We start from the raw sequence: 23,653 nt of genomic DNA on the forward strand, positions 1-23,653 counted from the left end.
GGGGATCAGGGTTATGGGGAAAAGGCAGGAGAATGGGGATGAGAAAAGTATCAGCCGTGATTGAATGGCAGAGCAGATTCGATAGGCTGAGTGGCCTCACTCTGCTCCTATGTCTTATGGTCTCTCAGGAAATTAAGGAGATGGGGAGGACTGGGAAAGTGAAACTGAAATTTAAGATCAGCCTGATCATATTGAATGGCGGGTAGCCTCGAGGGGCTAAATGGACAATCAATACATCTTAGCTTCTTACTTTCACAGAATATTCTCTCTCCGACATTGACCCCATCAAACACTCCCAGGACAGGTACAGCACGGGGTTAGATACAGAGTAAAGCTCCCTCTACACTGTCCCCATCAAACACTCCCAGGACAGGTACAGCACGGGGTTAGATACAGAGGGTATGTGGATGAGTACAGTTTGTTGCTCTATCATACTGGGTTTTGGGAGAGATAACACAATCTCATTATTGAAATGAAGAATGAAAGCAGCCAATCCCCTGTGCTGCAACCCAGCAAATTCAGTACATTTGGTCAGCGCTTACACTGACCACGGGAGGATAGAATGGTGTCTAAGGTTTCGGTGGAACACTCTGCTAGATGAAGCCATTGGCAATGTGAGTGGGAGGAGCCTTACCATCTTGCACAATGTCTTCTTCCAGTCTTTGATTCCCTCAGACACGGTATAGAAGAGGTCCCACAACTGCTGCCTCAAGCTGATATTCTTTTCCGTCACAGTGAGAAATGATAAATCAAAGGGTTCACCTGAACAAAGAGCAGAATGCAAACAGCTACAGTTAGGGACAGGCAGCAGCCTCAGGACTGCCTCCCCACATCGATCCCCATGCACTGACCAACTAGCAGGAATTCAACCCAAGTCTCCATACACTGAGAGGTTTGACGACAAACTGTGGAAGCGGTTTTACAACCTCACTTGTCCCAAAACTGTAAAATCCCGACTGAGGTCAACAGACTTTCCCACACCCCACCTCTCATCCGCTCCAATTCCCATACCAGGCACAACAGTAGAATTCTGGATACAGGTCCTGAAACACTGACTGAGACACACAATCACACACACACTCACTCATACACACTCACACACTCTAACATGCACAAACTCACGTACACACCTTGAGACACACACACACGTACACACACACAGTCTGTGTCTCACACACACAAGACACACACACACACAGCCTGTGTCACCCACACACTGAGACACACACGCACACTCACATTCTGTGACACACACACACACACACACACACAAAGATACAAACACACACTCACACACATACACACTGATACTTGGTATTGAGCAGAGAGATCTCGGTGTCCATGGGCATAGATCCCTGAAAGCTGGCACCCAGGTTGATAGGGTTGTTAAGAAGACATACAGTGTGTTAGCTTTTATTGGTAGAGGGATTGAATTTCGGAGCCATGAGGTCTTGTTACAGCTGTACAAAACTCTGGTGCAGCCGCACTTGGAGTATTGCGTACAGTTCTGGTCGCTGCATTATAGGAAGGATGTGGAGACATTGGAAAGGGTGCAGAGGAGGTTTACCAGGATGTTGCCTGGTATGGTGGGAAGGTCTTATGAGGAAAGGCTGAGGGACTTGAGGCTGTTTTTGTTAGAGAGAAGGAGGTTAAGAGGTGACTTAATAGAGGCATACAAGATGATCAGAGGATTAGACAGGATGGACATTGAGAGTCTTTCTCCTTGGATGGAGATGGCTAACACAAGGGGGCATAGCTTTAAATTGAGAGGTGATACATATAGGACAGATGTCAGAGGTAGGTTCTTTACTCAGAGAGTAATAAGGGTGTGGAATGCCCTGCCTGAAACAGTAGTGGACTCGCCAACTTTAAGAGCATTTAAATGGTCATTGGATAAACATATGGATGATATTGGAATAGTGTAGGTTAGATGGGCTTTAGATTGGTTCCACTGGTCAGCGCAACATGGAGGGTTGAAGGGCCTGTACTGCGCTGTAATGTTCTATGTTCTACTGAGACACACACACACTAAGACACACAGATACACACTCACACAGAAACACACACAGACACATACACTCACAAGCACCACAGAGACACACGCACACTCACATGTCTGTGACCTCTCAACCCCAGACACGGCAGACTGTGACCTCTCAACCCCAGACATGGCAGACTGTGACCTCTCAACCCCTAACACGGCGGACTGTGACCTCTCAACCCCAGACACGGCAGACTGTGACCTCTCAACCCCTAACACGGCGGACTGTGACCTCTCAACCCCAGACATGGCAGACTGTGACCTCTCAACCCCTAACACGGCGGACTGTGACCTCTCAACCCCAGACACGGCAGACTGTGACCTCTCAACCCCAGACATGGCAGACTGTGACCTCTCAACCCCTAACACGGCAGACTGTGACCTCTCAACCCCAGACACGGCGGACTGTGACCTCTCAACCCCTAACACGGCAGACTGTGACCTCTCAACCCCAGACACGGCAGACTGTGACCTCTCAACCCCAGACATGGCAGACTGTGACCTCTCAACCCCAGACACGGCGGACTGTGACCTCTCAACCCCAGACATGGCAGACTGTGACCTCTCAACCCCTAACACGGCAGACTGTGACCTCTCAACCCCAGACATGGCAGACTGTGACCTCTCAACCCCAGACATGGCAGACTGTGACCTCTCAACCCCAGACACGGCGGACTGTGACCTCTCAACCCCAGACACGGCGGACTGTGACCTCTCAACCCCTAACACGGCAGACTGTGACCTCTCAACCCCAGACATGGCAGACTGTGACCTCTCAACCCCAGACACGGCGGACTGTGACCTCTCAACCCCAGACACGGCAGACTGTGACCTCTCAACCCCAGACACGGCAGACTGTGACCTCTCAACCCCAGACATGGCATACTGTGACCTCTACAACAGCAGACGGAGGCATCTGCTACCTTCTATGGTTTTCATGGATTGGCTGATTTCCTGTAGCGAATCCGCCAGTGACAAGAACTTTATTTTTAGCTGCTGTAACATGGGGAGAATGACAATTCCATTCTGTAACGGATCCAAGAAGGGGCCAGAGGTGACGGTGGAATTTATGATCTGCACCTCGGAGGCAAGGAGTCTAAAGCTGTGCTCCAACTTGTCAATGACGCCATCCTTATGTGTTATGGTGAACTCTGAGGCTTCCTTACACACTTCGAGATAAGTATTCCAAAGGTATTCAACCTAGTGAGAGATCAGAGTGTCAGCACACAGTAACCACCGAATATTTCTGCAGGTGGATTAAACACTGCCTTTCTCAGGAGAGTCTAGAAACTTCCACCTATTTTAAGAACATTAGGATTTTATTCACTCCTTGAGCCAGTTCCCCATTTAGTTCACTCATGCTGATCTGTACTTTAACTTCATTTACCTGGATTGGTTCTGTAACCCTGAGCTTCTTATCCAAGGAAAATCTATCAATCTTACTCTCGACATCTGCAATTTATCACCAGCATCAACAGTATTTGGAAGTGAGGGTTCCAGAACTCCACTTCCCTGTCTGAACAATTGCTTCTTGATGTCACCTCTGAACGGCCTGGATCCAATTTTAAGATTCTGCTCCCTTGTTCTGAATGTTTCTCCCTTTTGACCCTTTAATCATCTTAAACTCCCTGATTAGACCATTTGTTACTCGAGGGGGAACAAGTGGAATTGGTGCAACAACAGCGGAAAGCCAAGCTCATAGCTAACAGGCAGGACCCAGCCCCAAACCCTGGACCCCACAACCCCCATTTTTCAACTGATTCAGAATTCCTGGTTTCCTACCTGTTCTTCTTCCTTGTCCGCGAATGAGGAATGTTGCAGGAACTGCAGGCGGACTATCTGGATGAGGGACAATGTGGAATCCATCTGCTGCTGGAAGTCGGGGGCCTTGTGATTGTACAGCTCCAACTGAGAAACAAGGAGGGGTTCATCAGAAAGGTTCAGAGATGGGGCGGGGGGGGGGGGGCAGTGAGGAGGTGGGTCTCCCTGATTGCTCGGTCAGGGGAACACTCACTGCCAGTGAGGTTTGCTGTCTCAGTACGAGGGAGAAACTTTGATATCCACACATTCGCAAATCTTTAGAAGTGACAGGGCAAATTGATAAGCTTACTTGCAATTATAAAACAAGGAATAGAATCTGAACGTAGGGTACTTAAGGAAGTGGCCGTGGAAACAGTAAATTATTTTCCAAAATTCTTTGGACTCTGTAATAGATTGGAGGGTAGCGAATGTAAGTCCGCTATTCAAAAAGGGAGGTAGAGAGAAAACAGGGAACTATAGAGCAGTGAGCCTAACGTCAGTACTGGGGAAGTTACTGGAGTCCATTATCAAGGATTTCATAACTCAGCATTTGGGAGGCAGTGGGATAATCAGACAAAGTCAGCATGGATTTACAAAAGGGAAATCATGCTTGACAAATCTACTGGAATTTTTTTAGAAACGTAACTAATTGAGTTGACTGAGGAGAACCAGTGGATGTGGTGCAGCAGGTGATCAAGAAGGCGAATGGAATGTTGGCCTTTATGGCGAGGGGGATAGAATATAAAAGTAGGGAGGTCTTGCTGCAACTGTACAGGGTACTGGTGAGGCCACAACTGGAGTACTGTGTGCAGTTTTGGTCGCTGCATTTGTGGAAGGATATATTGGCCTTGGAGGGAGTGCAGAGAAGGTTCACTAGGCTGATAGTGGAGATGAGGGGGTTAGCCTATGAGGAGAGATTGAATAGACTGGGTCTGTACTCGTTGGAGTTTAGAAGGTTGAGGGGGGAACATAGAACATAGAACACTACAGCACAAACAGGCCCTTCGGCCCACAAGTTGCGCCGATCACATCTATACCTACCAGACCATAGACCTATCTATAACCCCCAATCCCATTAAATCCCATATACTCATCCAGAAGTCTTTTAAAAGACCCCAGCGAGTTCACCTCTACCACCACCGATGGCAGCCGATTCCCCTCACTCACCACCCTCTGAGTAAAAAACTTACCCCTAACATCGCCTCTGTACTTGCTTCCCAGCACCTTAAACCTGTGTCCTCTCATAGCGACCATTTCAGCCCTGGGAAATAGCCTCCGAGAATCCACCCTATCCATTCCTCTCAACAGTTTATAAACCTCTATCAGGTCGCCTCTCAACCTTCGTCTCTCCAGGGAGAAGAGACCTAGCTCCCTCAACCTATCTTCATAAGGCATGCCTCCCAATCCAGGCAACATCCTTGTAAATCTCCTCTGCACCTTTTCAATAGCTTCCACATCCTTCCTGTAGTGAGGTGACCAGAACTGAGCACCGTACTCCAAGTGGGGTCTGACAAGGGTCTTATAAAGTTGCAGCATTACCTCCCGACTCCTAAACTCAATCCCTCGATTAATGAAGGCCAGTACACCATACATCTTATAGAGACATATAAGATAATGAAGGGGATAGATAGGGTAGAGGTAGAGAGATTCTTTCCACTTAGAAAGGAAACCAGAACTAGAGGGCACAGCCTCAAGATAAGGGGAGAGGGGCAGTTTAGATCAGAGTTGAGGAGGAACTTCTTCACTCAGAGGGTGGTGAATCTCCGGAATTCTCTGCCCGTTGAAGTGGTGGAGGCTACCTCGTTGAATATATTTAAGTCACGGGTAGATAGATTTCTGATAGGCAAGGGAATTAAGGGTTATGGGGAGAAGGCGGGAAAGTGGAACTGAGCCACTTCAGATCAGCCATGATCTTACTGAATGGCAGGGCAGGCTCCAAGGGCTAGATGGCCTACTCCTGCTCCTATTTCTTATGTTCTGATGTTCTTATGGCTTATTTAGACTTTCAGAAGTGGTTTATTTAGACTTTGACAAGGTCTCACATGACAGACTACTATGTAAAGTAAAAGCACATGGGATTGTGGGCAATGTCTTGAGATGGATAGAAAGCTGGTTAGCAGATAGGAAGCAAAGAGTTGGCATAAATGGGTCTTTTTCCGATTGGCGGTCAGTGACTAGTGGGGTTCTTCAGGGATCTGTGCTCGGACCCCCAACTGTTCACATTATATATTAATGATTTGGAAGAGGGAACTGAATGCATTATCTCCAAATTTGCAGAAGATACAAAGTTGGGTGGGAGGGTGAGCTGTGAGGAGGATGCAGAGATGCTTCAGTGTGATTTGGACAGGCTGAGTCTGTGGGTATCTGCATGGCAGATCCAGTATAATGTGGATAAATGTGAGGTTATCCATTTGGTAGCAATAATAGAAAGACAGATTATTAATCTTGGGACTGAGGTGAGGAGAAATTTCTTCACCCAGAGGTTGGTGAATGTGTGGAATTCACTCCCACAGATTGTAGTTGAGGTCAAAACATTGTCTGATTTCAAAAATTAGATATAGCCCTTGGGGTGAAAGGGATAGAAGAACTTCTTCACTCAAAGGGTGGTGAATCTCTGGAATTCTCTGCCCAATGAAGTGGTGGAGGCTGCCTCACTAAATATATTTAAGTCACGGGTAGATAGGTTTTTGATAGACAAGGGAATTAAGCGTTATGGGGAGAAAGCGGGAAAGTGGAAGTGATCCACTTCAGATCAGCCATGATCTTATTGAATGGTGGGGCAGGCTCGAAGGGCTAGATGGCCTACTCCTGCTCCTATTTCTTATGTTCTTATATGGGGGGAAGGAGAGGGTAAAGATATTGAATTCGATGATCAGCCATGATCAAAATGAATGACATAGCAGGCTCGAAGGGCCAAATGGCCTCCTCATGCTTTTGTTTTCTATGTATGTAGAGGAAATCTTTTCTCTCGTGGGAATGACCAAAGTTCAGGGTCATAAATGCAATATAGTCACTATAGTCCAATGGGAAATTCTGGGGAAACTTCTTTTGCCAGGATGTGGAGAATACGGAACTCATTCTCACAGGGAGTATTTGAGGTGAATATTGCTGATATAATTACAGGGAAGTAGGATAAACACATGAGAGAGAAATTAGTAGAAGGTTATAAAGAAAAGAGACAGATTTGCATTTCAATAGCTCCTTCTTATGACTTCAGAATGTCCGAAAGCTGTAGTGTAGTTATTGTTGTGACAGATACACCGATTGGGTGAGAATGCAGGTGGGAAACATAGAAATATAGAAGATAAAAGTAGAAGGAGACCATTTGGCCCTTTCAGCCTGTTCTGCCATTCATTAAGATACAGCTAATCACAGATCAATAGCCTAATCCTGCTTTCTCCCCATAACCTTTGATCCCATTAACCCCGAGTTCTATATCCAGCCACCTCTTGAATACATTCAATGTTTTGGCCTCAACTACTTCCTGTGGTAATGAATTCCACAGGCTCACCACTCTATGGGTGAAGAAATGTCTCCTCACCTCCGTCCTAAGATGGTCTACCCTGAATCCTCAGGCTGTGACCCCCGGTTCTGGACTCTCCCCACCATCGGGAACATCCTCCCTGCATCTATCCTGTCTAGATCTGTTATAATTTTATAAGTCTCTAGGAGATTACCCCCCATTCGTCTGAACTCCAGTGAAAACAATCCTAACCTATCAATCTCTCGTCTTTTTGAGAAAGTGACCAAAGAGGTGGATGGGGGTAAGGCAGTGGACGTGGTGTATATGGATTTTAGTAAGGCGTTTGATAAGGTTCACCATGGTAGGCTTCTGCAGAAAATGCAGATGTATGGGATTGGGGGTGATCTAGGGAATTGGATCAGGAATTGGCTAGCGGATAGGAGACAGAGGGTGGTGGTTGATGGTAAATATTCATCATGGAGTTCGGTTACGAGTGGTGTGCCTCAGGGATCTGTTTTGGGGCCACTGCTGTTTGTAATTTTTATTAATGATCTGGATGAGGGTATAGTTGGGTGGATTAGTAAGTTTGCTGATGACACCAAAGTCGGAGGTGTGGTAGATTGTGATGAAGGGTGTCATAGTTTGCAGGAAGACTTAGACAGGTTGCAGAGCTGGGCCGAGAGGTGGCGGATGGAGTTTAATGCGGAGAAGTGTGAGGTAATTCACTTTGGTAGGAATAACAGATGTGTCGAGTATAGGGCTAACGGGAGGACTTTGAATAGTGTGGATGAGCAGAGGGATCTAGGTGTATGTGTACATAGATCCCTGAAAGTTGGGAGTCAAGTACATAGAACATTACAGCGCAGAACAGGCCCTTCGGCCCACGATGTTGCGCCGACCAGCTTTTAAAAAAAAACACTAACCCACTAATCTAAACCAATCCCATTTCGTCCATAAACCTATCCACAGATCTCTTAAACGCCCCCAAACTAGGCGCATTTACAACTGCAGCTGGCAGGGCATTCCAGTCCCTCACCACCCTCTGGGTAAAGAACCTACCCCTGACATCAGTCCTATAACTACCCCCCCTTAATTTAAAGTCGTGCCCCCTCATGCTAGCTTTCTCCATCCTAGGAAAAAGGCTATCACTATCTACCCTGTCTAAACCTCTAATCATCTTATATGTTTCAATAAGGTCCCCTCTTAGCCGCCTTCTTTCCAGCGAAAACAACCCCAAATCTCTCAGTCTCTCCTCATAGGATCTCCCCACCATACCAGGCAACATCCTGGTAAACCTCCTCTGCACCCTCTCCAAAGCCTCCACTTCCTTCCTGTAATGTGGGGACCAGAACTGCACACAATACTCCAAGTGCGGCCGCACCAGAGTTGTGTACAGTTGCATCATGACGCTGCGACTCCTAAATTCAATCCCCCTACCAATAAACGCCAAGACACCGTATGCCTTCTTAACAACCTTATCTACTTGATTCCCAACTTTCAGGGATCTATGTACACATACACCTAGATCCCTCTGCTCCTCCACACTATTCAAAGTCCTCCCGTTAGCCCTATACTCAACACATCTGTTATTCCTACCGAAATGAATTACCTCACACTTCTCCACATTAAACTCCATCCGCCACCTCGCGGCCCAGCTCTGCAACCTATCTAAGTCTCCCTGCAGACTATGACACCCTTCCTCACAATCTACCACACCTCCGACTTTGGTGTCATCAGCAAACTTACTAATCCACCCAACTATACCCTCATCCAGATCATTAATAAAAATTACAAACAGCAGTGGCCCCAAAACAGATCCCTGAGGCACACCACTCGTAACCGAACTCCATGACGAATATTTACCATCAACCACCACCCTCTGTCTCCTATCTGCTAGCCAATTCCTGATCCAATTACCTAGATCACCCCCAATCCCATACATCTGCATTTTCTGCAGAAGCCTACCATGGTGAACCTTATCAAACGCCTTACTAAAATCCATATATACCACGTCAACTGCCTTACCCCTATCCACCTCTTTGGTCACTTTCTCAAAGAACTCGATAAGGTTAGTAAGGCACGACCTACCCGCTACAAAACCATGCTGACTGTCTCTAATTAATTCATTACTCTCCAAATAACTATAAATCCTGTCTCTAATAATCCTTTCCAAAACCTTACCCACCACAGAAGTAAGACTCACCGGTCTATAATTCCCAGGGAAGTCTCTTCTCCCTTTCTTAAACAATGGGACAACATTTGCTGTCCTCCAATCTTCCGGTACTATACCAGAGACCAACGACGACCTGAAGATCAGAGCCAGAGGCTCCGCAATCACCTCTCTTGCCTCCCAGAGAATCCTAGGGTAAATCCCATCCGGACCAGGGGACTTATCTATTTTCAAACCCTCTAAAATATCCAGCACATCCCCCGTATCAACTGCAATACTATCTATTTTACACCCCTGCACCCCAGTGTCCTCCTCAGCTACATTCATGTCCCCTTGCGTGAACACTGAAGAGAAATATTGGTTCAACGCCTCTCCAATCTCCTCCGGTTCCACACACAACTTCCCTCTACTGTCTGTAACTGGCCCTAATCTTGCCCTAACCAACCTTCTGTTCTTGACATACCTGTAAAATGCCTTAGGGTTCTCCTTAATCCTATCAGCCAAAGTCATCTCATGTCCTCTTTTAGCCCTTCTTAACTCCCTCCTAGCCAATCTAAAACTTTCTAATGCACTACCTGAGCCCTCAAGCCTCATCCGAACATAAGCCTCCTTTTTCTTCCTAACCAACAAATCAACTTTTTTAGTGCACCACGGTTCCCTGGGCCTACCAAATCCTCCTTGCCTGACAGGGATATACCTATCACAGACCCGCAGTAGCTGCTCCTTGAAAAATCTCCACATCTCGGACGTTCCCAGTCCCTGTAATCTCCTAGTCCAACCAATGCTTCCTAATTCTCTCCTAATAGCCTCATAATTACCCTTCCCCCAGCTGAAACTACTGACCCGAGGTTCATGCCTATCCCTTTCCATCACTAAGGTGAATGTAACCGAATTGTGGTCACTATCCCCAAAATGCACACCAACTTCCAAGTCTAGCACCTGGTCTGGCTCATTACCCAGCACCAAATCCAATATAGCCTCACCTCTAGTTGGCCTATCTACATACTGAGTCAAAAAACCTTCCTGCACACTTTGAACAAAAACTGACCCCTCTAACGAGCTAGAGCTATAGCAATTCCAATCAACATGAGTAAAGTTAAAATCCCCCATAACAATTACCCTATTACTTTCACTCCTAACAAGGATCGTCTCCGCAATCCTTTCCTCAACCTCTCTGGAACTTTTTGGAGGTCTATAAAAGACTCCCAACAGGGTGACCTCTCCTCTCCTATTTCTAATCTCCGCCCATACTACCTCAACTGACAAGTCCTCATCAAAGTTCCTCTCTGACACTGTGATACAGTCCTTGACCAATAATGCTACCCCACCCCCCCTTCTACCTCCTTCTCTACTCCGACTAAAGCATTTGTACCCCGGGACCTGCAACATCCATTCCTGACCCTGCTCTATCCAAGTCTCTGAAATGGCCACAACATCAAAGTCCCAGGTACTGGTCCACGCTGCAAGTTCATCCACTTTATTGCGAATACTCCTCGCATTAAAGTATACACATTTCAAACCCTGCTCCGCCCCACCCCCACAATGCCGTGCATTGCAGTCCCCATCTATGCCCCCCTCACTTTCACCCCCTCTACTCAGGATCCCACCCCCCCTCTGAATCAGTTTAAACCACTCCGCATAACCTTCGCAAATTTACCCCCCAGGATATTTGTTCCCCTCTGGTTCAGGTGTAGCCCATCACTCTTATAGAGGTCCCACCTTCCCCAGAACGAGCCCCAATTGCTCAAGTACTTGAACCCCTCCCTCCTGCACCATCCCCTCAGCCACGAGTTCAAACTTTCCCTCTCTCTATTCCTCTCTAAACTATCCCGTGGCACAAGTAGATAAGGTTGTTAAGAAGGCATACGGTGTCTTGGCGTTTATTGGTAGGGGGATTGAATTTAGGAGTCGCAGCGTCATGTTGCAACTGTACACAACTCTGGTGCGGCCGCACTTGGAGTACTGTGTGCAGTTCTGGTCCCCACATTATAGGAAGGATGTGGAGGCTTTGGAGAGGGTGCAGAGGAGGTTTACCAGGATGTTGCCTGGTATGGAGGGGAGGTCCTATGAGGAGAGGCTGAGGGATTTGGGGTTGTTTTCGCTGGAAAGAAGGCGGCTAAGAGGGGATCTTATTGAAACATATAAGATGATTAGAGGTTTAGATAGGGTGGATAGTGATAGCCTTTTTCCTCTGATGGAGAAATCTAGCACGAGGGGGCATGGCTTTAAATTAAGGGGTGGTAGTTATAGGACGGATGTCAGGGGTAGGTTCTTTACCCAGAGGGTGGTGAGGGAATGGAATGCCCTGCCTGCTGCGGTTGTAAATGCGCCTAGTTTGGGGGCGTTTAAGAGATCCATGGATAGGTTTATGGACGAGAAGGGGTTGGTTTAGGTTAGTGGGTCATTGTTTTGTAACTGGTCGGTGCAACATCGTGGGCCGAAGGGCCTGTTCTGCGCTGTAATGTTCTATGTTCTATACATCAGTCCCACCACCCCCAGAATCAGCCTGGTAAACCTTCGCTGCACTCCCTCGAGAGCAAGAACATCCTTCCTCAGAAAAGGTGACCAAAACTGCACACAATACTCTAGGTGTGGCCTCACCAAGGCCCTGTATAATTGCACCAACACATCCCTGCTCCTGTACTCGAAACCTCTCGCAATGAAGGCCAACATACCATTTACCTTCTTTACCGCCTGCTGCATCTGCACGCTTACCTTCAGTGACTGGTACACAAGGACACCCAGGTCCCTCTGCACACTCTCCTCTCCCAATTTACAGCCATTCAGCTTGTAATCTGCCTTCTTGTTTTTGCTTCCAAAGTGAATAACCTCACACTTACATGTGCAGTGGACAATGGGGAACCTGTGGATGTGGTGTATCTGGATTTCCAGAAGGCATTTGACAAGGTGCCGCACCAAAGACTGCTACATAAGATAAAGGTGCACGGTGTTACGGGTAATGTATCAGCATGGATAGAGGACTGGTTAACTAATAGAAAGCAAACAGTGGGGGTAAATGATTGGTGATCAGTGACTAGTGGTGTGCCTCAGGGATCAGTGTTGGGACCGCAATTGTTTACAATTTACAGAGATGATTTGGAGTTGGGGATCAAGTGTAGTGTGTCAAAATTCACAGATGACACTAAGATGGGTGGAAGAGCAAAGTGTGCAGAGATGCTGAAAGTCTGCAAAGGGAGAGAGATAATCTAAGTGAGTGGGCGAGGGTCTGGCAGATGGAGTACAATGTTGGTAAATGTGAGATCATCCATTTTGGTAGGAGTAAAAACAAAATGGACTATTATTTAAATGGTAAAAAATTGCAGCATGCTGCTGTGCAGAGGGACCTGAGTGTCCTTGTGCAGGAATCTCAAGGAGTTGGTTTGCAGGTGCAGCAGATAATTAAGAAGGCAAATGGAAATTTGTCCTTCATTGCTAGAGGGATGAAGTTTAAAAACAGTGAGGTTATGTTGCAGCTGTATAAGGTGCTGGTGAGGGCACAACTGGAATACTGTGTACAGTTTTGGTCTCCTTACTTGAGAAAGGATATACTGGCACTGGAGGGGGTACAGAGGAGATTCACTAGGTTGATTCCGGAGTTGAGAGGGTTGGTTTATGAGGAGAGACTGAGTAGACTGGGACTATACTCATTGGAATTCAGAAGACTGAGGGGAGATCTTAGAGAAACATATAAGGTTATGAAGGGAATCGATAAGATAGAAGCAGGGAAGTTGTTTCCACTGGCGGGTGAAACTAGAACTAGGGGGCATGGCCTCAGAATAAGGGGAAGCAGATTTAGGACTGAGTTGAGGAGGAACTTCTTCACACAAAGGGTTGTGAATCTGTGGAATTCCCTGCCCAGTGAAGCAGTTGAGGCTACCTCATTGAATGTTTTCAAGGCAACGGTAGATAAATTTTTGAACAGTAAAGGCATTGAGGGTTATGGTGAATGGGCAGGTAAGTGGAGCTGAGTCTTATTGATCTTATTGAATGGTGGAGCAGGCTGGACAAGCAGATGATCTACTCCTGCTCCTAGTTCTTACATTCTTATGTTCTTATCCAAATTATACTGCATTTGCCATTGATTTGCCCACTCACCCAACCTATCCAGATCATTCTGAAGGATCTCTGCATCCTCGTCACAGTTCACCCTCCCACCCAACTTGGTATCGTTGGCAAACTTTGAGATGTTACATTTTGTTCCCTCATCCAAATCATTAATATATATTGTGAATAGCTGGGGTCCCAGCACCGATCCCTGTGGCACCCGACTAGTTACTGCCTGCCAATTTGAACAACACCCATTAATTCCTGTTCTTTGTTTCCTCTATGCTAACCAGTTTTCTATCTATCTCAATACAATTCCCCCAATCCCATGTGCTTTAATCTTGTACAATAATCTTTTGTGTGGGACTTTGTCAAACGCTTTCTCAAAGTTGAAATGCACCACATCGACTGGTTCCCCCTTGTCAACTCTACTAGTTACATCTTCAAAGAATTCCAACAGATTTGTCAAGCATGGTTTCCCTTCATAAATCCATGCTGACTCTGTCTGATCCTGTCACTGCTTTCTAAATGCTCCGCTATTAAGTCCTTGATAATGGATTTGAGAATTTTTCCCACTATCGACATTAAGCTTACTGGTTTATAATTCCCCGTTTTCTCTCTACCTCCCTTTTTGAATATTGGAATGAGATTCGCTCCCCTCCAATCTGCAGGGACTGTTCCAGAGTCTATAGAATCCTGGAAGGTGACCACCAATGCATCCACTATTTCTACAGCCACTTCCTTCAGTACTCTGGGATGGAGATTATCAGGCTCTGGGGAATTATCCACCTTCAATCCCAGCAATTTTCCCAACACCATTTCTCTACTAATATTGATCTCCCTCAATTCTTCTCTCTCACTAAACCTTGCATTCTCCAACATTTCTGGTATCTGATTTGGGTCCTCTTTTGTGAACCAAAGTTTGTATTCAGTTGCTTGGCCGTTTCTTTGTGCCCCTCTTATACATTCCCCCGTTTCTGTCTGTAGGGGACCTACATTTGTCTTCACCAACCTCTTGCTCTTCACGTATCTATAGAAACTCTTAGTGTCAGTCTTTATGTTCCCTGCAAGCTTACTTTCATACTGTACTTTCCCCTTCTCAATCAATCCCTTGGCCCTTCTTTGCTGAATTCTAAACTGCTCCCAATCCTCAGATCTGTTATTTTTCTTGGCCATTCTGTATGCTTCTTCCTTGGATCAGATACTCTCTCTAATTTCCTTTGTAAGCCATGGATTGGCCCTCTTACCCATTTTGTTTTTGTGCCAGGCAGGAATAAACAGTTGCTGCAGTTCCCCCAGGCGTTCCCTGAATGTTTGCCATTGCCCATCCACTGTCATCCCTTTAAGTAACGCTCCGCAATCTATCAAAGCCAACTCACGCCTCATATCCTCATAGTTTCCTTTGTTAAGATTCAGCACCCTCGACTCTGAATCAACTACTTCGCTCTCCATCTTGATAAAATATTCTATCATGTAATGGTTACTCATCCCCAAGGGGTCTCGTACAGCTAGATTGGCAATGATTCCTTTCTGATTACACAGTACCCAGTCTGAGATGGCCTGCTCTCTAGTTGTTCCTCCAAATATTGGTCAAGAAAACCATCCCGTATACACTCCAGGAATTCCTCCTCTAAGGCATTGTGGCTAATTTGATTTGCCCAAACTATGTGCAGACTAAAATCACCCATCATCACCGATATTCCCTTATCACATGCATCTCTAATTTTGTGGTTAATGCTATTCCTAACACCATCACTGCAGTTTGGGGGTCTGTATATGATACCCATTAATGCTTTTTGCCCCTTGGCATTTCTCAACTTTAGCCATACAGACTCCATATTGTCAGAGCCAATATTCCTTCTCACTAGAAGAGGCTCATCTGGACACTAGTATGGGTTGGCTGGTTGAATGGCCTGTTTCTGTGGTGTAAGTATTGTGTATTTCTATAAACATCCCAATGTTTGGGTCAGCCATCAAGAATAATTAGTAATGAAATGTCTATTAAGCTGGACTGTATGGTTACCAACTCCCGTAAGACCATAAGACATACGAAGAGAATTAGATCACTCGGCCCACTGAGTCTGTTCTGCCATTCAATCATGGCTGATATTTTCCTCATCCCCATTCTCCTGCCTTTTCCCTATAACCCTGATCCCCTTATTAATCAAGAACCTATCTATCTCTGTCTTAAAGACACTCAATGACCTGGCCTTCTGCAGCAAAGAGTTCCACAGATTCACCACTCTCTGGCTGAAGAAATTCCTCCTCATCTCTGTTTTAAAGGATCGTCCCTTTAGCCTGAGGTTTTGCCCTCTGGTTCTAGTTTTTCCTATTAGTGGCTCATGTTGTTCCGTTGTTAAAAAAGGTTCCAAAAGAAATCTGGGAAATTACAGGCCAGAAAGTTTGATGTCGGTGGTTGGCAAGTTATTGGAAGGTGTGATAAGAGATAGGATCTACAAATATTTGGATAGGCAGGGACTTATTAGGGAGAGTCAACATGGCTTTATGCGTGGTAGGTCACGTTCAACCAATTTATTAGAATTTTTCGAGGAGGTTACCAGGAAAGTGGATGAAGGGAAGGCGGTGGATGTTGTCTGCCTGGACTTCAGCAAGGCCTTTGACAAGGTCCCGCATGGGAGGTTAGTTAGGAAGGTTCAGTCACTAGGTATAGATGGAGAGGTAGTAAATTGGATTAGACACTGGCTCAATGGAAGAAGCCAGAGAGTGGTTTTGGAGGATTGCTTCTCTGAGTGGAGGCCTGTGACTAGTGGAGTGCCGCAGGGATCGGTGTTGGGTCCATTATTGTTTGTCATCGATATCAATGATCTGGATGATAATGTGGTAAATTGGATCAGCAAATTTGCTGATGATACAAAGATTGGAGGTGTAGTGGATGGTGAGGAAGGTTTTCAAAGCTTGCAGAGCGACTTGGACCAACTAGAAAAATGTGCTGAAAAATGGCAAATGGAATTTAACGCAGACAAGTGTGAGGTATTGCACTTTGGAAGCACAAACCAAAGTAGAATGTACAGGGTAAATGGTAGGACTCTGAAGAGTGCAGTTGAACAGAGGGATCTGGGAATACAGGTACAGAAATCCCTAAAAGTGACGTCACAGGTGGATAGGGTCGTAAAGAGTGCTTTTGGTACACTGGCCTTTATAAATTGGAGTATCGAGTATAAAAGTTGGACTGTTATGGTAAGGTTATATAATGATGTGGGTATGCCGGCGTTGGACTGGCGTAAACACAGTAAAAAGTCTGACAACACCAGGTTATAGTCTAACCGATTTATTTGATAATACTCACAAGCTTTCGAGGTTTCCCTCTTCGTCAGGTGAATGGAGAGTTCTGGCCTCAGACAGAGCATATAAAGCACAGACAGTTTAGAGATTACTGATTAGAATGCGAATCCTTACACCTAACCTGCTGTTCAAGACCTGAAGTGGCTGACAATGTAAGTGGAAGGAGCACTGATCACAGGTTACAGAGATGTGTATTGTCTCCAGACAGTACAGTAAGTGAGGTTTTGCAAACCCAGGCAAGTCACGGGGGTTACAGATAGTGCGACATGAACCCAACATGGTCTCAACAGGGATCTTGGGTTCATGTCGCACTATCTGTAACCCCCGTGACTTGCCTGGGTTTGCAAAACCTCACTTACTGTACTGTCTGGAGACAATACACATCTCTGTAACCTGTGATCAGTGCTCCTTCCACTCACATTGTCAGCCACTTCAGGTCTTGAACAGCAGGTTAGGTGTAAGGATTCGCATTCTAATCAGTAATCTCTAAACTGTCTGTGCTTTATACGCTCTGTCTGAGGCCAGAACTCTCCATTCACCTGACGAAGAGGGAAACCTCGAAAGCTTGTGAGTATTATCAAATAAATCGGTTGGACTAAAACCTGGTGTTGTCAGACTTTTTACAAGGTTATATAAGGCATTGGTGAGGCTGAATTTAGAGTATTGTGTACAGTTTTGGTCACCTAGTTACAGGAAGAATGAAAATAAGGTTGAAAGAGTGCAGAGAAAGTTCACAAGGATGTTGCTGGGACTTGAGAAGCTGAGTTACAGAGAGAGATTGAATAGGTTAGGACTTTATTCCCTGGAGTGTAGAAGAATGAGGGGAGATTTGATAGAGGTATAAGATTTTGATGGGTATAGACAGAATGAATGCAAGCAGGCTTTTTCCACTGAGACTAGAGGAGAAAAAAACCAGAGGGCATGGGTTAAGGGTGAAAGGAGAAAAAATTAAAGGGAATATTAGGGGAAAGGCTTCTTCACACAGAGAGTGGTGGGTGTGGAGAATGAGCTGCCGGATAAAGTGGTAAATGCGGGGTCACTTTTAACATTTAAGAAAAACTTGGATGGGTTCATGGATGAGAGGAGTGTGGAGGTACATGGTTCAAGTGCAGGTCAGTGGAACTAGGCAAAAAATGGTACGGCACAGACAAGAAGGGCCAAAATGTCTGTTTCTGAGCTGTAATTTTCTATGGTTCTATGGAAACATTCTTTCCACATCCACTCTATCCAGGTCTCACAGTATCCTGTAAGTTTTAATAAGGTCCCGCCTCATCCTTCTGAACTCCAAAGAGTACAGACCCGGAGTTCTCAACTGCTTCTCATACGTTAAGGTCTTCATTCCAGGGATCATTCTTGTGAACCTCCTCTGGTCCCTTTCCAAGGCCAGCACATCCTTCCTTAGATTTGGAGCCCAAAATTGCTCACAAGACTTCAAATGCGTCTGACCAGAGCCTTACACAGCCTCAAAAGTACATCCCTGCTCTTGTATTCAAGCCCTCTCAACATGAATGCTAACATTGCATTTGCCTTCCTAACTGCTGATTGAACCTGCACCTATTCTTAAGAGAATCTTGAACAAGGACTCCCAAATCTCTTTGTGTTTCTGATTTCCTAAGCATTTCCCCATTTAGAAAATAGTCTGTGCCTCCATTCCTTCTTCCAAAGTGCATAACCTCACACTTTTCCACATTGTATTCCATTTGGCATTTCCTTGCCCACTCTTCTAGCCTGTCCAAATCTCTCTGCAGTCCCCCTGCTTCCTCAATACTACCTGTTTCTCGACATACCTTTGTATCATCTGCAAACTTAGTAACAGTGCCTTCAGTTCCTTCCTCCAAATCGATAATAATATAATGGATCGAGTACACACCTTGCTAGAGTAGGAGGCAAATGCAACATCATCTATCGGTTTCTGCTGCAGTTCTTTGATTGCTTTGGCCAGATCAGTGATTAATTCCCCAATTTGCTGTTCACACTGCAATTTTAAGAAGTTCAGAATATCCAGTTGCATGGACATCAGAGGAAGAACTGCAACAGAAAGAAAGCAAGAACCATTAGTGACCAGACTGATACTGGGCACTGGGAAATACATTGTCATAAACCCATGTCATGGGCAGAGTGGTATGGACATTTCCAGCCTGATGTTGCCAGTCATAGCAAGCTGAATGTTGTTGGGTTTACCGATTTTGTCCTGAATGATGGAGCAGTCTAATGCCAGAAGCCGATTCCTGCTGACCAGGAAGTGATCAATTCCTTTCGACCTGCGCAGCCATTTTGTCAGCTGCAGGAGATGGATCTGGCATTGCTGCTGATCCCAGCTATGGAATTCCTCCAGTTTATTCAAACTCCATTGGTGGAGCGTTTGATAAGTTTCCGAGAGCCAGAGATGGTGTGCACGGAACACAATTATCTCCTTCATGGCAGCCTGAAAAGAGAGAACAATCAGTGACCACCAGAATGACCAATAGAACAAGGTCACACTCCCCCAGCTCAACATGTCCACCTCACTGCATTCATATCAACATGAGAAGAAAGTTAAGAGGAGATCTGACAGAGACACGTGAGGGGGCTGGACAGTATAGATAGAGAGAAACTGTTCTCTCTCGTTAGGGTGAGATCCTAAATGAATATTTCTCATCAGTATTGACTGTTGAGAAAAGCATGGATGTTAGGGAACTTGGGGAAATAAAAGGTGATGTCTTGATGTCTATAGGGCTAACGGGAGGACTTTGAATAGAGTGGAGGAGCAGAGGGATCTAGGTGTATGTGTACATAGATCCCTGAAAGTTGGGAATCAAGTAGATAAGGTTGTTAAGAAGGCGTACGGTGTCTTGGCGTTTATTGGTAGGGGGATTGAATTTAGGAGTCGCAGCGTCATGTTGCAACTGTACAAAACTCTGGTGCGGCCGCACTTGGAGTACTGTGTGCAGTTCTGGTCCCCACATTACAGGAAGGATGTGGAGGCTTTGGAGAGGGTGCAGAGGAGGTTTACCAGGATGTTGCCTGGTATGCAGGGGAGGTCCTATGAGGAGAGACTGAGGGATTTGGGGTTGTTTTCACTGGAAAGAAGGCGGCTAAGAGGGGATCTTATAGAAACATATAAGATGATTAGAGGTTTAGATAGGGTGGATGGTGATAGCCTGTTTCCTCGGATGGAGAAATCTAGCACGAGGGGGCATGGCTTTAAATTAAGGGGGGGTAGTTATAGGACGGATGTCAGGGGTAGGTTCTTTACCCAGAGGGTGGTGAGGGACTGGAATGCCCTGCCTGCTGCAGTTGTAAATGCGCCTAGTTTGGGGGCGTTTAAGAGATTGGTGGATAGGTTTATGGACGAAAAGGGATTGGTTTAGATTAGTGGGTCAATGTTTTTTTTTAAAAATAAGACTGGTCGGCGCAACATTGTGGGCCGAAGGGCCTGTTCCGCGCTGTAATGTTCTATGTTCTATGTTCTTCTATGTTCTTGAGGACTGTACATATTACACAGAAGGAGGTGCTGGAAATCTTAAAGTGCATCAAGGTAGATAAATCCTCAGGACCTGATGAAATGCATCCAGGGACACTGTGGGAGGCTAGGGAGGAAATTGCGGGTCCCCTAGCGAGATATTTGAATTATCGATAATGCACAGGTGAGGTGCCTGAAGATTGGAGAGTGGCAAATGTTGCGTCTTTGTTTAAAAAGGGCTGCAGGGAAATATCTGAGAACTACAGGCCAGTGAGCCTCACATTTGTTACGGGTAGGTTGTTGGAAGGTGTTTTGAGAGACAGGATCTACAGGCATTTAGAGACACAAGGGCTGATTACAGTTAGTCAGCATGGCTTTGTGAGTGGAAAATCATGCCTCACAAATTTGATTGAGTTTTTTGAAGGGGTAACCAAGAGGTGTTTGAGGGCAGTGCAGTTGATGTTGCCTACACGGACTTTAGCAAGGCCTTTGACAAGGTACCACATGGTAGGTTGTTGCATAAGGTTAAATCTCACAGGATCCAGGGTGAGGTATCTAAATGGATACAAAATTGGCTTGATGACAGAAGACAGAGGGTGGTTATAGTGGATTTTTTTCAAACTGCAGGCCTGTGACCAGCGGTGTGCCTCAGGGATCAGTGCTGGGCCCACTGTTATTTGTCATTTATATTAATGATTTGGATGAGAATTTAGGAGGCATGGTTAGTAACTTTGCAGGTGACACCAAGATTGCTGGCATAGTGAACAATGAAAAGATTATCTCAGATTGCAGAGGGATCTTGATCAGTTGGGCTAGTGAGCTGACGAATGGCAGATGGAGTTTAATTTAAATAATGTGAGGTGATGCATTTTGGTAGATCAAACCAAAGCAGGACTTACTCAGTTAATGGTAGGGCTGGGGAGAGTTACAAAGAAATCTGGGGGTACAGGTTCATAGCTCCTTGAAAGTGGAGTCACAGGTGGACAGAGTGGTGAAGAAGACATTCGGCATGCTTGGTTTCATTGGTCAGAACATTGAATACAGGAGTTGGGACGTCTTGTTGAAGTTGTACAAGACATTGGTAAGGCCACACTTGGAATACTGTGTACAGTTCTGGTCACTCTATTATAGAAAGGATATTATTAAACCAGAAAGAGTGCAGAAAAGATTTACTAGGATGCTACTGGGACTTGATGGTTTGAGTTATAAGGAGAGGCTGGATAGACTAGGACCTTTTTCCCTGGAGCATAGAAGGATGAAGAGTGATCTTATAGAAGTCTATAAAATACTGAGGGGCACAGATCAGCTAGATTGTCAATCTTTTTTTCCCATAGAACCATAGAACACTGCAGCACAGAAACAGGCCCATTTTTCTGGCTAGTCCCCACTGACCTCAACACCCCTTTCATCCATGTACCTCATCCATGTTAAAAGTGAGCCTGCATTCATCACTTTATCCAGCAGCTCATTCCACACTCCCAGCACTCTCTGTGTGAAGCCCCCCCCCGCAATATTCCCTTTAAACATTTCCCTCTTCACCCTTAACCCATGCCCTCTGGTTTTTTTCTCCCCTAGCCTCAGTGGAAAAAACCTGCTTGCATTCACTCTATCTATACCCATCAAAATCTTATACACCTATATCAAATCTCCCCTCATTCTTCTACGCTCCAGGGAATAAAGTCCTAACCTATTCAATCTCCCTCTGTAACTCAGCTTCTCAAGTCCCAGCAACATCCTCGTGAACCTTTTCAATACTCTTTCAACATTATTTACATCCTTCCTGTAATTAGGTGACCGAAACTGCACACAATACTCTAAATTTGGCCTCACCATTACACTCCAACTCTTATACTCGATATTTTGATGTATAAAGGCCAATGTACCAAAAGCACTCTTTATGACCCTTTCTACCTGTGACGTCACTTTTAGGGAATTCTGTACCTGTATTCCCAGATCCCTCTGTTCAACTGCACTCTTCAGTCTCCCACCATTTACCCTGTACGTTCTACTTTGGTTTGTCCTTCCAAAGTGCAATACCTCACACCTGTCTGCATTAAACTCCATCTGCCATTTTTCAGCCCATTTTTCTAGTTGGTCCAAATCCCTCTGCAAGCTTTGAAAACCTTCCTCACTGTCCACTACACCTCCAATCTTTGTATCATCAACAAATTTGCTGATCCAATTTACCACATTATCATCCAGATCATTGATATAGATGACAAACAACAATAGACCCAGCACTGATCCCTGTGGCACACCACTAGTCACAGGCCTCCACTCAGAGAAGCAATCCTCCACTACCACTCTCTGGCTTCTTCCATTGAGCCAATGTCTAATCCAATTTACTATCCCTCCCATGTATACCTAGCGACTGAACCTTCCTAACTAACCTCCCATGCGGGACCTTGTCGAAGGCCTTATTGAAGTCCATGTAGACAACATCCACTGCCTTCCCTTCATCCACTTTTCTGGTAACCTCCTCGAAAAACTCTACTAGATTGGTTAAACATAGAACCTCTTTCTGCAGAAAGAGGCCCTACAGCCCATCGAGTCTGCACTGAACACAATCCCACCCAGGCCCTACCCCCATATCCCCTACATATTATACCCACTAATCCCTCTAACCTAAACATGACCTATCACGCACAAAGCCATGTTGACTCTCCCTAATAAGTCCCTGTCCATCCATGTATTTGTAGATCCTATCTCTTAACACTCCTTCCAATAATTTACCTACTACTGATGTCAAACTTACTTTTGAGCCGATTACTTTTTGAGCCTTTTTTAAACAACGGTGCAACAAGAGCTATCCCCCAATCATCCGGCACCTCACCCATGGATACCGACATTTTAAATATATCCCAATGGTAGGGGAGTCTAAAACTAGAGGGCATGGGTTTAAGGTGAGAGGGGAGAGATACAAAAGTGTCCAGAGGGGCAAGTTTTTCACGCAGAGGGTGGTGAGTGTCTGGAACAAGCTGCCAGAGGTAGTAGTAGAGGCAGGTACAATTTTGTCTTTTAAAAAGCATTTAGACAGTTACATGGGTACAATGGGAATAGTGGGATATGGGCCAAATGCAGGCAATTGAGATTAGCTTAGGGGTTTTAAAAAAAGGGGTGGTGTGGGCAAGTTGGGCTGAAAGGCCTGTTTCCACGCTGTAAACTTCTATGGCTCTATGACTCATAAATGCATCGAGAACACGAGGACATAGATTTAAGCAAAAATTATTTCTCACCTGGGATACACTGCCTGGGAGGGTGGTGGTGGCAGGTTCAATTGAGGCATTCACGAGAGCATTTAATGATAATCTGAATAGAAACAATGCGCACATTGACTCTCCCCCCCCATTCCCCCTCCCACACCCCCATGTACACTCTCCCCTATCACTG

The 23,653-nt window shown here is 45.6% G+C and overlaps 1 protein-coding gene across 1 annotated transcript in view; it reads right to left on the reverse strand.

Moving 5' to 3' along the window:
- The window catches only part of LOC145349274 (dynein heavy chain domain-containing protein 1-like), a 204,662-nt gene that overhangs the window by 175,405 nt on the left and 5,604 nt on the right, over nucleotides 1-23,653 (reverse strand). Inside the window, exons 2-6 of the mRNA XM_080197784.1 lie at nucleotides 19,003-19,246; nucleotides 18,692-18,849; nucleotides 3,824-3,949; nucleotides 2,965-3,241; nucleotides 635-762 (exon numbers count right to left, since the gene is read on the reverse strand). Coding sequence (XP_080053910.1) covers nucleotides 635-762; nucleotides 2,965-3,241; nucleotides 3,824-3,949; nucleotides 18,692-18,849; nucleotides 19,003-19,246 — 933 coding nt within the window. The remainder of the gene's footprint in view (nucleotides 1-634; nucleotides 763-2,964; nucleotides 3,242-3,823; nucleotides 3,950-18,691; nucleotides 18,850-19,002; nucleotides 19,247-23,653) is intronic.

Source organism: Carcharhinus amblyrhynchos, chromosome 10 (genome assembly GCF_965287045.1).
Source record: "Carcharhinus amblyrhynchos chromosome 10, sCarAmb.v2.hapA, whole genome shotgun sequence".
Classification (NCBI taxonomy): domain Eukaryota; kingdom Metazoa; phylum Chordata; class Chondrichthyes; order Carcharhiniformes; family Carcharhinidae; genus Carcharhinus; species Carcharhinus amblyrhynchos.